This window comes from Nerophis lumbriciformis, linkage group LG24 (genome assembly GCF_033978685.3).
Source record: "Nerophis lumbriciformis linkage group LG24, RoL_Nlum_v2.1, whole genome shotgun sequence".
Taxonomy (NCBI): Eukaryota; Metazoa; Chordata; class Actinopteri; order Syngnathiformes; family Syngnathidae; genus Nerophis; species Nerophis lumbriciformis.
In genome coordinates, this window is record NC_084571.2 from 7265028 (window position 1) to 7280000 (window position 14973).

The window sequence follows — 14973 nt, forward strand, 5'->3', positions numbered from 1 at the left end:
GAAAGCTAGCTAAAACGGTACACATATTCATAATATAGTATACATTTTAACTGACCTTTATTTTACTATTTTTGTCTCTTTTTAGGTGGCTAAAATACGCGGTGCTGCTGACCGCCGTCTAACGTTACGTGTGATATATTGACTAACGTAACCCTGCTTAAAAAAAATCACTGAACAAAAAGTATGAATAAGGTAGTGAACTGCAACAGATTCCCGTGTTTGCAATAACGTTATAACGTTAGCAGTGAGTTTACAGCCTCACTGATTTAACTACACAGCAAATAAAAGTCACGTTACTTAGCCAATAAACGTTATCTTACATTCAAAACTTACCGTTCTTTGTGCAACTTCAAATGCCGGACGAAGTTGGAAGTTGTTTCCTCTCCATCAGTAATTTTCGAACCGCATGTGTTGCATACTGCAAACCGTTTTGTGTTGACCACCTCGTAATTTTTATACCCAAACAAAATTATTTTAGGTATCATTTTTTGTTCACTGGCGTGTGGTTTGGACATGTCTTCTTCCTTGGTTGTCCTGCAATTTGATTGGATGAATGCTGTGTGATGAAAACAAAGTAGATCTAATTTGATTGGCTGTTGTACTGCGAGCACACCAGCTGACACACGCAACGCTGATAGACAAGTACACAATGAAAAATACGGAGCGCTCCCGAATAACTTTTTCATCTTTGGGTTTTGGGGAAAGTAGCAAGTCATGTCAAGTCATGTCAATTCAAAAGGCTCAAGTCCAAGTGAAGTCACAAGTCATTGATGTTAAAGTCGAAGTCGAGTTGCAAGTCTTTTTACATTTTGTCAAGTCGAGTCTAAAGTCATCAAATTCATGACTCGAGTCTGACTCGAGTCCAAGTCATGTGACTCGAGTCCACACCTCTGCTGCATTCTAACGCACTTGTCAGTGTGAACTCACTTATGCACTCAGACCAAGTGTAAGTGTGCAAGTGTAACACACTTATGCACTCAGACCAAGTGTAACACACTTATGCACTCAGACCAAGTGTAAGTGTGCAAGTGTAACACACTTATGCACTCAGACCAAATGTAAGTGTGCAAGTGTAACACACTTATGCACTCAGACCAAGTGTAAGTGTGCAAGTGTAACACACGTATGCACTCAGAAGACCAAGTGTAAGTACACAGGTGTAACACACTTATGCACTCAAAGGTTATGTGTAAGTATGCAAGCGTAGCACACTTATGCACTTAAATACTAAGAGTAAGTACACAAGTGTAAAACACTTCTGCTCTCAGAAAACTAAATTTAAGTATCTGGGTGTTACACTCATGACTCAAGACTAAGTGTAAGTACGACAGTGTAACACACATATGCACTCAAACAACTAAGTTTAAGTATGCAAGTGAAACACACTTATTCACTCAAAAGAGTAAGTTTAAGTATGTAAGTGTAACACACTTACTGTATGCACTTAAAGACTGAGTGTAAGTGTGCAAGTGTAACACACTTATGCACTCAGACCAAGTGTAAGTGTGCAAGAGTAACACACTTATGCACTCAGAAGACCAAGTGTAAGTACACAGGTGTAACACACTTATGCACTCAAAGGTTATGTGTAAGTATGCAAGCATAGCACACGTATGCACTTAAATTCTAAGTGTAAGTACACAAGTGTAAAACACTTCTGCTCTCAGAAAACTAAATTTAAGTATCTGGGTGTTACACTCATGACTCAAGACTAAGTGTAAGTACGACAGTGTAACACACGTATGCACTCAAACAACTAAGTTTAAGTATGCAAGTGTAACACACTTATTCACTCAAAAGAGTAAGTTTAAGTATGCAAGTGTAACACACTTACTGTATGCACTTAAAGACTAAGTGTAAGTGTGCAAGTGTAACACACTTATGCACTCAGGCCAAGTGTAAGTGTGCAAGAGTAACACACTTATGCACTCAGAAGACCAAGTGTAAGTACACAGGTGTAACACACTTATGCACTCAAAGGTTATGTGTAAGTATGCAAGCGTAGCACACTTATGCACTTAAATACTAAGAGTAAGTACACAAGTGTAAAACACTTCTGCTCTCAGAAAACTAAATTTAAGTATCTGGGTGTTACACTCATGACTCAAGACTAAGTGTAAGTACGACAGTGTAACACACATATGCACTCAAACAACTAAGTTTAAGTATGCAAGTGAAACACACTTATTCACTCAAAAGAGTAAGTTTAAGTATGCAAGTGTAACACACTTACTGTATGCACTTAAAGACTGAGTGTAAGTGTGCAAGTGTAACACACTTATGCACTCAGACCAAGTGTAAGTGTGCAAGTGTAACACACGTATGCACTCAGAAGACCAAGTGTAAGTACACAGGTGTAACACACTTATGCACTCAAAGGTTATGTGTAAGTATGCAAGCGTAGCACACTTATGCACTTAAATACTAAGAGTAAGTACACAAGTGTAAAACACTTCTGCTCTCAGAAAACTAAATTTAAGTATCTGGGTGTTACACTCATGACTCAAGACTAAGTGTAAGTACGACAGTGTAACACACATATGCACTCAAACAACTAAGTTTAAGTATGCAAGTGAAACACACTTATTCACTCAAAAGAGTAAGTTTAAGTATGCAAGTGTAACACACTTACTGTATGCACTTAAAGACTAAGTGTAAGTGTGCAAGTGTAACACACTTATGCACTCAGACCAAGTGTAAGTGTGCAAGAGTAACACACTTATGCACTCAGAAGATCAAGTGTAAGTACACAGGTGTAACACACTTATGCACTCAAAGGTTATGTGTAAGTATGCAAGCGTAGCACACTTATGCACTTAAATACTAAGAGTAAGTACACAAGTGTAAAACACTTCTGCTCTCAGAAAACTAAATTTAAGTATCTGGGTGTTACACTCATGACTCAAGACTAAGTGTAAGTACGGCAGTGTAACACACGTATGCACTCAAACAACTAAGTTTAAGTATGCAAGTGTAACACACTTATTCACTCAAAAGAGTAAGTTTAAGTATGCAAGTGTAACACACTTACTGTATGCACTTAAAGACTAAGTGTAAGTGTGCAAGTGTAACACACTTATGCACTCAGACCAAGTGTAAGTGTGCAAGAGTAACACACTTATGCACTCAGAAGACCAAGTGTAAGTACACAGGTGTAACACACTTATGCACTCAAAGGTTATGTGTAAGTATGCAAGCGTAGCACACTTATGCACTTAAATACTAAGTAAATACACAAGTGTAAAACACTTCTGCTCTCAGAAAACTAAATTTAAGTATCTGGGTGTAACACTCATGACTCAAGACTAAGTGTAAGTATGGAAGTGTAACACACGTATGCACTCAAAAGACTAAGTTTAAGTATGCAAGTGTAACACACGTGTGCACTAAAAGACTAAGTGTAAGTACAAAAATGTAACACACTTACTGTATGCACTTAAAGACTAAGTGTAAGTATGCAAGTGTAACACACTTATGCACTTAAAGACTAAGTGTAAGTACGCTACTCCGTGGCCTTGTGGTTAGAATGTCCGCCCTGAGATCGGTAGGTTGTGAGTTCAAACCCCGGCCGAGTAATACCAAAGACTATAAAAATGGGAGCCATTACCTCCCTGCTTGGCACTCAGCATCAAGGGTTGGAATTGGGGGTTAAATCACCAAAAATGGTTCCCGGGTGCGGCCACCGCTGCTGCTCACTGCTCCCCTCACCTCCCAGGGGGTGAACAAGGGGATGGGTCAAATTTCAACACACCTAGTGTGTGTGTGACTATCATTGGTACTTTAACTTTAACAAGTGTAACACACTTATGCAATTAAAGACTAAGCGTAAGTATGCAAGTGTAACACACTTATGCACTTAAATACTAGGTGTAAGTATGCAAGTGTAACACACTTATGCACTTAAATATTAAGTGTAAGTATGCAAGTGTAACACACGTATGCACTCAAAAGACTAAGTTTAAGTTTGCAAGTGTTATGTACTTAAAGACTAAGTGTAAGTACAAAAGTGTACCACACTTACACACTTAAATACTAAGTATGCAAGTGTAATACACTTATGCACTTAAAGACTAAGTGTAAGTATGCAAGTGTAACACACGTATGCACTTAAAGACTAAGTGCAACACACTTATGCACTTAAAGACTAAGTGTAACACACTTATACATTTAAATACTAAGTGTAAGTATGCAAGTGTAACACACTTATGCACTTAAAGACTAAGTATGCAGGTGTAACACACGTATGCACTTAAAGACTAAGTGTAAGTATGCAAGTGTAACACACGTATGCACTTAAAGACTAAGTGCAACACACTTATGCACTTAAAGACTAAGTGTAACACACTTATGCACTTAAAGACTAAGTGTAAGTATGCAAGTGTAACACACGTATGCACTTAAAGACTAAGTGCAACACACTTATGCACTTAAAGACTAAGTGTAACACACTTATGCACTTAAAGACTAAGTGTAAGTATGCAAGTGTAACACACATATGCACTTAAAGACTAAGTATGCAGGTGTAACACACTTATGCACTTAAAGACTAAGTATGCAGGTGTAACACACGTATGCACTTAAAGACTAAGTGTAAGTATGCAAGTGTAACACACATATGCACTTAATGACTAAGTATGCAGGTGTAACACACTTATGCACTTAAAGACTAAGTATGCAGGTGTAACACACGTATGCACTTAAAGACTAAGTGTAAGTATGCAAGTGTAACACACATATGCACTTAAAGACTAAGTGCAACACACTTATGCACTTAAAGACTAAGTGTAACACACTTATGCACTTAAAGACTAAGTGTAAGTATGCAAGTGTAACACACGTATGCACTTAAAGACTAAGTGCAACACACGTATGCACTTAAAGACTAAGTGTAACACACTTATGCACTTAAAGACTAAGAGTAAGTTAGCAAGTGTAACACACGTATGCACTTAAAGACTAAGTGCAACACACTTATGCACTTAAAGACTAAGTGTAACACACTTATGCACTTAAAGACTAAATGCAACACACTTATGCACTTAAAGACTAAGTGTAACACACTTATGCACTTAAAGACTAAGTGTAAGTATGCAAGTGTAACACACGTATGCACTTAAAGACTAAGTATGCAGGTGTAACACACTTATGCACTTAAAGACTAAGTGTAACACACTTATGCACTTAAAGACTAAGTGTATGTATGCAAGTGTAACACACGTATGCACTTAAAGACTAAGTGCAACACACTTATGCACTTAAAGACTAAGTGTAACACACTTATGCACTTAAATACTAAGTGTAAGTATGCAAGTGTAACACACTTATGCACTTAAAGACTAAGTATGCAGGTGTAACACACGTATGCACTTAAAGACTAAGTGTAACACACTTATGCACTTAAAAACTAAGTGTAAGTATGCAAGTGTAACACAGGTATGCACTTAAAGACTAAGTGCAACACACTTATGCACTTAAAGACTAAGTATAACACACTTATGCACTTAAAGACTAAGTGTAAGTATGCAAGTGTAACACACATATGCACTTAAAGACTAAGTGCAACACACTTATGCACTTAAAGACTAAGTGTAACCCACTTATGCACTTAAAGACTAAGTGTATGTATGCAAGTGTAACACACGTATGCACTTAAAGACTAAGTGCAACACACGTATGCACTTAAATACTAAGTGCAACACACTTATACACTTAAAGACTAAGTGTAACACACGTATTCACTTAAAGACTAAGTGTAAGTATGCAAGTGTAACACACATATGCACTTAACGACTAAGTGCAACACACTTATGCACTTAAAGACTAAGTGTAACACACTTATGCACTTAAAGACTAAGTGTATGTATGCAAGTGTAACACACGTATGCACTTAAAGACTAAGTGCAACACACTTATGCACTTAAAGACTAAGTGTAACACACTTATGCACTTAAAGACTAAGTGTATGTATGCAAGTGTAACACACGTATGTACTTAAAGACTAAGTGCAACACACTTATGCACTTAAAGACTAAGTGTAACACACTTATGCACTTAAATACTAAGTGTAAGTATACAAGTGTAACACACTTATGCACTTAAAGACTAAGTATGCAGGTGTAACACACTTATGCACTTAAAGACTAAGTGTAACACACTTATGCACTTAAAGACTAAGTGTAAGTATGCAAGTGTAACACACGTATGCACTTAAAGACTAAGTGCAACACACTTATGCACTTAAATACTAAGTGTAAGTATGCAAGTGTAACACACTTATGCACTTAAAGACTAAGTATGCAGGTGTAACACACTTATGCACTTAAAGACTAAGTATGCAGGTGTAACACACTTATGCACTTAAAGACTAAGTGTAACACACTTATGCACTTAAAGACTAAGTGTAAGTATGCAAGTGTAACACACGTATGCACTTAAAGACTAAGTGCAACACACTTATGCACTTAAAGACTAAGTGTAACACACTTATGCACTTAAAGACTAAATGCAACACACTTATGCACTTAAAAACTAAGTGTAACACACTTATGCACTTAAATACTAAGTGTAAGTATGCAAGTGTAACACACTTATGCACTTAAAGACTAAGTATGCAGGTGTAACACACGTATGCACTTAAAGACTAAGTGTAACACACTTATGCACTTAAATACTAAGTGTAAGTATGCAAGTGTAACACACATATGCACTTAAAGACTAAGTGCAACACACTTATGCACTTAAAGACTAAGTGTAACACACTTATGCACTTAAAGACTAAGTGTATGTATGCAAGTGTAACACACGTATGCACTTAAAGACTAAGTGCAACACACTTATGCACTTAAAGACTAAGTGTAACACACGTATGCACTTAAAGACTAAGTGTAAGTATGCAAGTGTAACACACGTATGCACTTAAAGACTAAGTGCAACACACTTATGCACTTAAAGACTAAGTGTAACACACTTATGCACTTAAAGACTAAGTGTATGTATGCAAGTGTAACACACGTATGTACTTAAAGACTAAGTGCAACACACTTATGCACTTAAAGACTAAGTGTAACACACTTATGCACTTAAATACTAAGTGTAAGTAGGCAAGTGTAACACACGTATGCACTTAAAGACTAAATAAGTAGAAAAGTGTAACACACTTTTGTTGATGTTGGTGATAAAACATGGAGTGGTTGCAATTTACCAAAGAAAGGAGAGAAGAAGAATATTGTGTAAGTACATACTGAAGTGTACTGATGGAAGTATTATCTGTTTGTGATGTCATCATTTAGGACGGGAGCTGATTGGTTGGCTGATTTGTTGTTAGTTTGGACTTTGAATGTGGGACAAGCAATTCAGAAGCTTCCACTCACCATTCGTGTAAGGGTTGGCCACTTTTTTGTTGGTCATCACTCGCGCTGTGGCGTTGTTCACCTGTGGCAACAACAAAAGCTGAGCGTTTACTGGAGTTGGCGGCACTTCCGAAATGTCTGCAAAGAGGCGGACGCATGCAGAAATGATCCACAAAAGAACAACAGGAAGTGGTTGCATCAGGAAAGAAAAGACGTGCTTTCATTGGCCTCCTCACAGCTGACAGCAAGTCAGGAGATGATAGCATGCACTCATCCCGCCTTGTCGCCCAATGGCCGACCACACACACGCACACACACACACGCACACACACACACACACACACACACACACACACACACACAGACGCATGCGCGTGCACACCACCACAGCAGGAAGAAGAAGAAGAGAAAGCACCTCGATTTTGCGTCCCTCTACGATTGTACCGTTTAGTTTCTCTCGTGCACGGTCGGCATCTGTGCTCGTTTCAAAAGTTACAAAGCCAAAGCCCTGACAGCGTGATGAAGAGGAGGGAGAGGAAGACACACACACACACACACACACACAGAGAGAGAGAGAGAGAAGACAGGAGAAGGTGAGCGGCGGCCAGTTTGTAGATTAATTAGCAGCAGTTAGCCGGCGTCAGAAAGAGCAAACAAGAGATCAGAGCGAGGAAGAGCACGGCGCTGACACGACCTCGCGTTACGGCGCCGATAAAGCGGCGCTGCTCGGGCCAATTAAAGAGGCGGGATGTCAGGAAAACGGCCAGTTCGCCGCCGTGATAGTCGTATAATTAACGACACAACGTTGACGTGTCGGCGCGCTCGCACAGCGCCCAGGAAGTTCTGACCATTAGATGTAAACATTGTGTAGGAGGCGGCTAATTAACGGTTTACCTCCTGTGACCTGTCAACTAACACAACTTTTGCTTTCGTTGTTCATCCTGCAGCGTTTATGCCATCGCTACGCTTTTTTTTCTTTTTGCCTGTCAGACGTGTAGAAAACACAACAATGGAAAATGACAAAATGTTGCAAGAAACAAGTTGAAATTGGAGAAATGACACCAAACACCATTACTTTTGTCATCTTTCTGTGTTTCTTACAATATATTTCAACCTATGTTCAATCTGCTTAATCAACACAAAATATAAAATATCAATATTAATATCGAGGGGTTGTCCCCGTCCGTTAATGGTATCGATGCGATATCATCAAACATAAAAAAGCAATTATGTGATATGTGCTTGCATGTAAAATGTGTAATATCAAGTGTGATACAGGCAGTCCTGTGGCGTGTTTACTTGCTTGTGATATCATGTGCAATACAGGCATCCCTGAAGAATGTTTACTTGTGTGTGATATCATCTGCAATACGGGTAGTCTTGCAGCATGTTTATAGGGACGGCGTGGTGCAGTGGGAGAGTAGCCGTGCGCAACCCGAGGGTCCCTGGTTCAATCCCCACCTAGTACCAACCTCGTCATGTCCGTTGTGTCCTGAGCAAGACACTTCACCCTTGCTCCTGATGGGTGCTGGTTAGCGCCTTGCATGGCAGCTCCCTCCATCAGTGTGTGAATGTGTGTGTGAATGGGTAAATGTGGAAGTAGTGTCAAAGCGCTTTGAGTACCTTGAAGGTAGAAAAGCGCTATACAAGTACAACCCATTTATCATTTTATTATTTATTTATTACTTGTGTGATATTGTGTACGATACAGGCAGTCCTGTGGCGTGTTTAATTCCATCCATCCATCCATTATCTCAGCTGCATTCGGGTGGAAATCGTTTAATTGTGTGTGATATTATGTGCAATACAAGCAGTCCTGCAGCATGTTTACTTGTGTGTGGTATCATGTGCGATACAAGCAGTCCTGCAGCGTGTTTAGTTGTGTGTGGTATCATGTGCGATACAGGCAGTCCTGCGGCGTGTTTACTTGTATGTCATATCATGTGCAATACAGGCAACTCTGAAGAATGTTTACTTGTGTGTGATATCATCTGCGATACAGGCAGTCTTGCAGCGTGTTTACTTGTGTGCGGTATTAGGCTGTCCCGCGGCGTGTTCACTTGTATCATATCATGTGCGAATACAGGCTGCCCTGAAGAATGTTTACTTCTGTGTGATATCATCTGCGATACAGGCAGTCTTGCAGCGTGTTTACTTGTGTGTGATATCATGTGCGATACAAGCAGTCTCGCAGCATGTTTAATTGTGTGTGAATATCATGTGCGATACAAGCAGTCCTGCAGTATGTTTAATTGTGTGTGATATCAGGTGCAATACAAGCAGTCCTGCAGCATGTTTACTTGTGTGTGGTATCATGTGCGATACAAGCAGTCCTGCAGCGTGTTTAGTTGTGTGTGGTATCATGTGCGATACAGGCAGTCCTGCGGCGTGTTTACTTGTATGCCATATCATGTGCAATACAGGCAACTCTGAAGAATGTTTACTTGTGTGTGATATCATCTGCGATACAGGCAGTCTTGCAGCGTGTTTACTTGTGTGCGGTATTAGGCTGTCCTGCGGCGTGTTCACTTGTATCATATCATGTGCGAATACAGGCTGCCCTGAAGAATGTTTACTTCTGTGTGATATCATCTGCGATACAGGCAGTCTTGCAGCGTGTTTACTTGTGTGTGATATCATGTGCGATACAAGCAGTCTCGCAGCATGTTTAATTGTGTGTGAATATCATGTGCGATACAAGCAGTCCTGCAGTATGTTTAATTGTGTGTGATATCAGGTGCAATACAAGCAGTCCTGCAGCATGTTTACTTGTGTGTGGTATCATGTGCGATACAAGCAGTCCTGCAGCGTGTTTAGTTGTGTGTGGTATCATGTGCGATACAGGCAGTCCTGCGGCGTGTTTACTTGTATGTCATATCATGTGCAATACAGGCAACTCTGAAGAATGTTTACTTGTGTGTGATATCATCTGCGATACAGGCAGTCTTGCAGCGTGTTTACTTGTGTGCGGTATTAGGCTGTCCTGCGGCGTGTTCACTTGTATCATATCATGTGCGAATACAGGCTGCCCTGAAGAATGTTTACTTCTGTGTGATATCATCTGCGATACAGGCAGTCTTGCAGCGTGTTTACTTGTGTGTGTGATATCATGTGCGATACAAGCAGTCTCGCAGCATGTTTAATTGTGTGTGAATATCATGTGCGATACAAGCAGTCCTGCAGTAGGTTTAATTGTGTGTGATATCAGGTGCAATACAAGCAGTCCTGCAGCATGTTTACTTGTGTGTGGTATCATGTGCGATACAAGCAGTCCTGCAGCGTGTTTAGTTGTGTGTGGTATCATGTGCGATACAGGCAGTCCTGCGGCGTGTTTACTTGTATGTCATATCATGTGCAATACAGGCAACTCTGAAGAATGTTTACTTGTGTGTGATATCATCTGCGATACAGGCAGTCTTGCAGCGTGTTTACTTGTGTGCGGTATTAGGCTGTCCTGCGGCGTGTTCACTTGTATCATATCATGTGCGAATACAGGCTGCCCTGAAGAATGTTTACTTCTGTGTGATATCATCTGCGATACAGGCAGTCTTGCAGCGTGTTTACTTGTGTGTGATATCATGTGCGATACAAGCAGTCTCGCAGCATGTTTAATTGTGTGTGAATATCATGTGCGATACAAGCAGTCCTGCAGTATGTTTAATTGTGTGTGATATCAGGTGCAATACAAGCAGTCCTGCAGCATGTTTACTTGTGTGTGGTATCATGTGCGATACAAGCAGTCCTGCAGCGTGTTTAGTTGTGTGTGGTATCATGTGCGATACAGGCAGTCCTGCGGCGTGTTTACTTGTATGTCATATCATGTGCAATACAGGCAACTCTGAAGAATGTTTACTTGTGTGTGATATCATCTGCGATACAGGCAGTCTTGCAGCGTGTTTACTTGTGTGCGGTATTAGGCTGTCCTGCGGCGTGTTCACTTGTATCATATCATGTGCGAATACAGGCTGCCCTGAAGAATGTTTACTTCTGTGTGATATCATCTGCGATACAGGCAGTCTTGCAGCGTGTTTACTTGTGTGTGATATCATGTGCGATACAAGCAGTCTCGCAGCATGTTCAATTGTGTGTGAATATCATGTGCGATACAAGCAGTCCTGCAGTATGTTTAATTGTGTGTGATATCAGGTGCGATACGAGCAGTCCTGCAGCATAGCTGGACAGCCAGTTGACATCTAAATGTCCTCCAATAAGCACACAATTGATTCTACTTTAGCCAAGTCCTTTACAAAAAGGGAGACATGGTAGACTATAGGCTACTAGGAGCTTGCAGCTACACAACAGCTAAGGACACAATCTAGACATAAAATCATTGGAACAAAATTGCAGTGTAAAACAGCACATTCGTCAACATAAACAAGTATCAAATATTTATAGTTGCAACACATACAAAGTATGGAAAGTACCCTGTAACAAATGTGTCCGCATCTTTCAATTTAAAGTGTCATGAGTAGGGATGTCCGATAATGGCTTTTTGCCGATATCCGATATTCCGATATTGTCCAACTCTTTAATTACCGATACCGATACCAATATATACAGTCGTGGAATTAACACATTATTATGCCTAATTTGGACAACCAGGTATGGTGAAGATAAGGCACTTTTTAAAAAAATTAATAAAATAAAATAAGATAAATAAATTAAAAACATTTTCTTGAATAAATGTTAAACAATATAAAAACAGTTACATAGAAACTAGTAATTAATGAAAATTTGTAAAATTAACTGTTAAAGGTTAATACTATTAATGGACCAGCAGCACATGCAATCATGTGTGCTTACGGACTGTATCCCTTGCAGACTGTATTGATATATAATGTAGGAACCAGAATATTAATAACAGAAAGAAACAACCCTTTTGTGTGAATGAATGTAAATGGGGGAGGAAGGTTTTTTGGGTTGGTGCACTAATTGTAAGTGTATCTTGTGTTTTTTATGTTGACTTAATAAAAAAATTAAAAAAAATTAAAAAAAACGATACTGATCATAAAAAAAACGATACCGATAATTTCCGATATTACATTTCAACGCACTTATGCATTGACATCTCTAGTCATGAGAGTAACTTCATGACTTAAAAAAAAAAAAAAAAAGTCTGCGGGCTATAGAGCGTTTTCTATTCGGGCTCCAGTACTATGGAATGCCCTTCCGGTAACAATTAGAGATGCTACCTCAGTAGAAGCATTTAAGTCCCATCTTAAAACTCATTTGTATACTCTAGCCTTTAAATAGCCCCCCTGTTAGACCAGTTGATCTGCCGTTTCTTTTCTTTTCTCCTCTGCTCCCCTTTTCCTTGAGGGGGGGGGGGGGGCACAGGTCCGGTGGCCATGGATGAAGTGCTGGCTGTCCAGAGTCGGGACCCGGGGTGGACCGCTCGCCTGTGCATCGGCTGGGAACATCTCTACGCTGCTGACCCGTCTCCGCTCGGGATGGTGTCCTGCTGGCCCCACTATGGACTGGACTCTTACTATTATGTTGGATCCACTATGGACTGGACTCTCACAATATTATGTCAGACCCACTCGACATCCATTGCTTTCGGTCTCCCCTAGAGGGGGGGGGTTACCCACATATGCGGTCCTCTCCAAGGTTTCTCATAGTCATTCACATCGACGTCCCACTGGGGTGAGTTTTTCCTTGCCCGTATGTGGGCTTTGTACCGAGGATGTCGTTGTGGCTTGTGCAGCCCTTTGAGACACTTGTGATTTAGGGCTATATAAATAAAGATTGATTGATTGATTGATTGATGACACATGTCGCAGGACTGCCTCTATCGCACATGATATCACACATTTTACATGCAAGCCCATATCACATACTTGTTTTTTCCGTGATATTGGACCGATATCTGATACCAATGTCAGATTGCTACAGCTCTAATTAACATAGTGACGCACACACAACTCGGTCTCCCCAATTCTTGCACTTTTTGTCTCCAAACAGCTCAAGAAAAAGCAAAATACTCTTCCCCCCCATACTGTGGGCTCACGTTGCTTCAGCGGTGGCGTAAACGTTGATATTTATGTGATTGGTCACAAGCAGGCCGCACTAATAATAATGTTGTTTATGGGCCGCGTCACCACGAAGAGGAAACAAATATTGTCTTGAAAGCCGGAATATAAAATACACATCCCCCCACTCCCCTGGGGGTGCAGTGGGGTGTTGTCACACAGTTGAGTTATGAGTAGATAAGATGTTAATATGAATACATGCTGGCCAAACAAGACCTATTCCTTTGCTTCCTATATATACCCTCATGGACTGCACTACTGTCCAATAATGGCGGCGGACATAATAATAAATAATCATACATGTGCTCTGCATGCGTATGTTGGCAGAAATAACTGCAGCGTGTCCTCAGGGAAAAAGACATGAAGAAAGACATTCAAAAAGGAATGGAGGGCAAAATTCATCCTTTGGACATTCGCTCCCATGCTCCCCTCCAATATTTAGCTTACAACAGGCCACAGTCGGGCGGCAATTTTTCAAAGATGACAGACATATTGTCTTTTCATAGAAAATATTGTAGATTGTTTATTGGTGGCTTTGTAGGCCACCAAGCATAAATATGTGACAACAATTATTATTATTACTCATATAATAACTAATAGGATTATCAATATTTATAACATTAATAATACATTCAATAGTGATTATTGATACTAATAATAATATTATTATTATTAATATTCTATTAACAACAAATATCATCATTTATACTACTAAGTTTTACTAATATGAATATTAATAGTACTAATATAATAACTAATGTGATTAATGATATTAATACAATTAACAGTTGATAACAATATTAATGTGACTAATATTATATACTCAAAAAAGTAATATTATTGTTAATGTTACAACATAGTTTAACAACAAATATGAGTATTACTACTACTAATATAATAACAGGTAATACATATATTAACATTACTAATATATTACATGGTGACATGATTATTAATATTACACTATAGTTTAACAACTAATATGAGTATTAATACTACTAATATAATATTAACATGTAATAAATAAATTAACATTACTAATATGACAACTAATATCAATATAATACAATAACAGTTTATTTGCTTTGGTTTGCTTTTTTTTCTTACATTTATAATCAAATGTATCTATATTTTATATATATATATATATATATATATATATATATATATATATATATATATATATATATATATATATATATATATATATATATATATATATATATATATATACACACACACACACACACACACAGTAGAGGCCAAAAGTTGGGACACACCTTCTCATTTCAACGCGTTTTCTTTATTTTCATGACTATTTACATTGTAGTTTGTCACTGAAGGCATCAAAACTATGACACCTGTGAAGTGAAAACCCTTTCAGGTGACTACTTCTTGAAGCTCATCGAGAGAATGCCAAGAGTGTGCAAAACAGTAATCAGAGCAAAGGGTGGCTATTTTAAAGAAACTAGAATATAAAACATGTTTTCAGTTATTTCACCTTTTTTTGTTAAGTACATAACTCCACGTGTGTTCATTCATAGTTTTGATGCCTTCAGTGACAATCTACAATGTAAATAGTCATGAAAATA

The 14973-nt window shown here is 39.0% G+C and overlaps 1 protein-coding gene across 8 annotated transcripts in view; it reads right to left on the minus strand.

Moving 5' to 3' along the window:
* LOC133620178 (RNA binding protein fox-1 homolog 3-like) overlaps positions 1–14973 on the minus strand; it is a 1135173-nt gene that overhangs the window by 95875 nt on the left and 1024325 nt on the right. For all 8 annotated transcript variants that reach the window (XM_061981452.1, XM_061981455.2, XM_061981451.2 and 5 more), the window contains 2 exons: positions 7765–7857; positions 7371–7431 (listed from right to left, as the gene is read on the minus strand). In XM_061981452.1, the coding sequence (XP_061837436.1) occupies positions 7371–7431; positions 7765–7857 (154 nt within the window). The remainder of the gene's footprint in view (positions 1–7370; positions 7432–7764; positions 7858–14973) is intronic.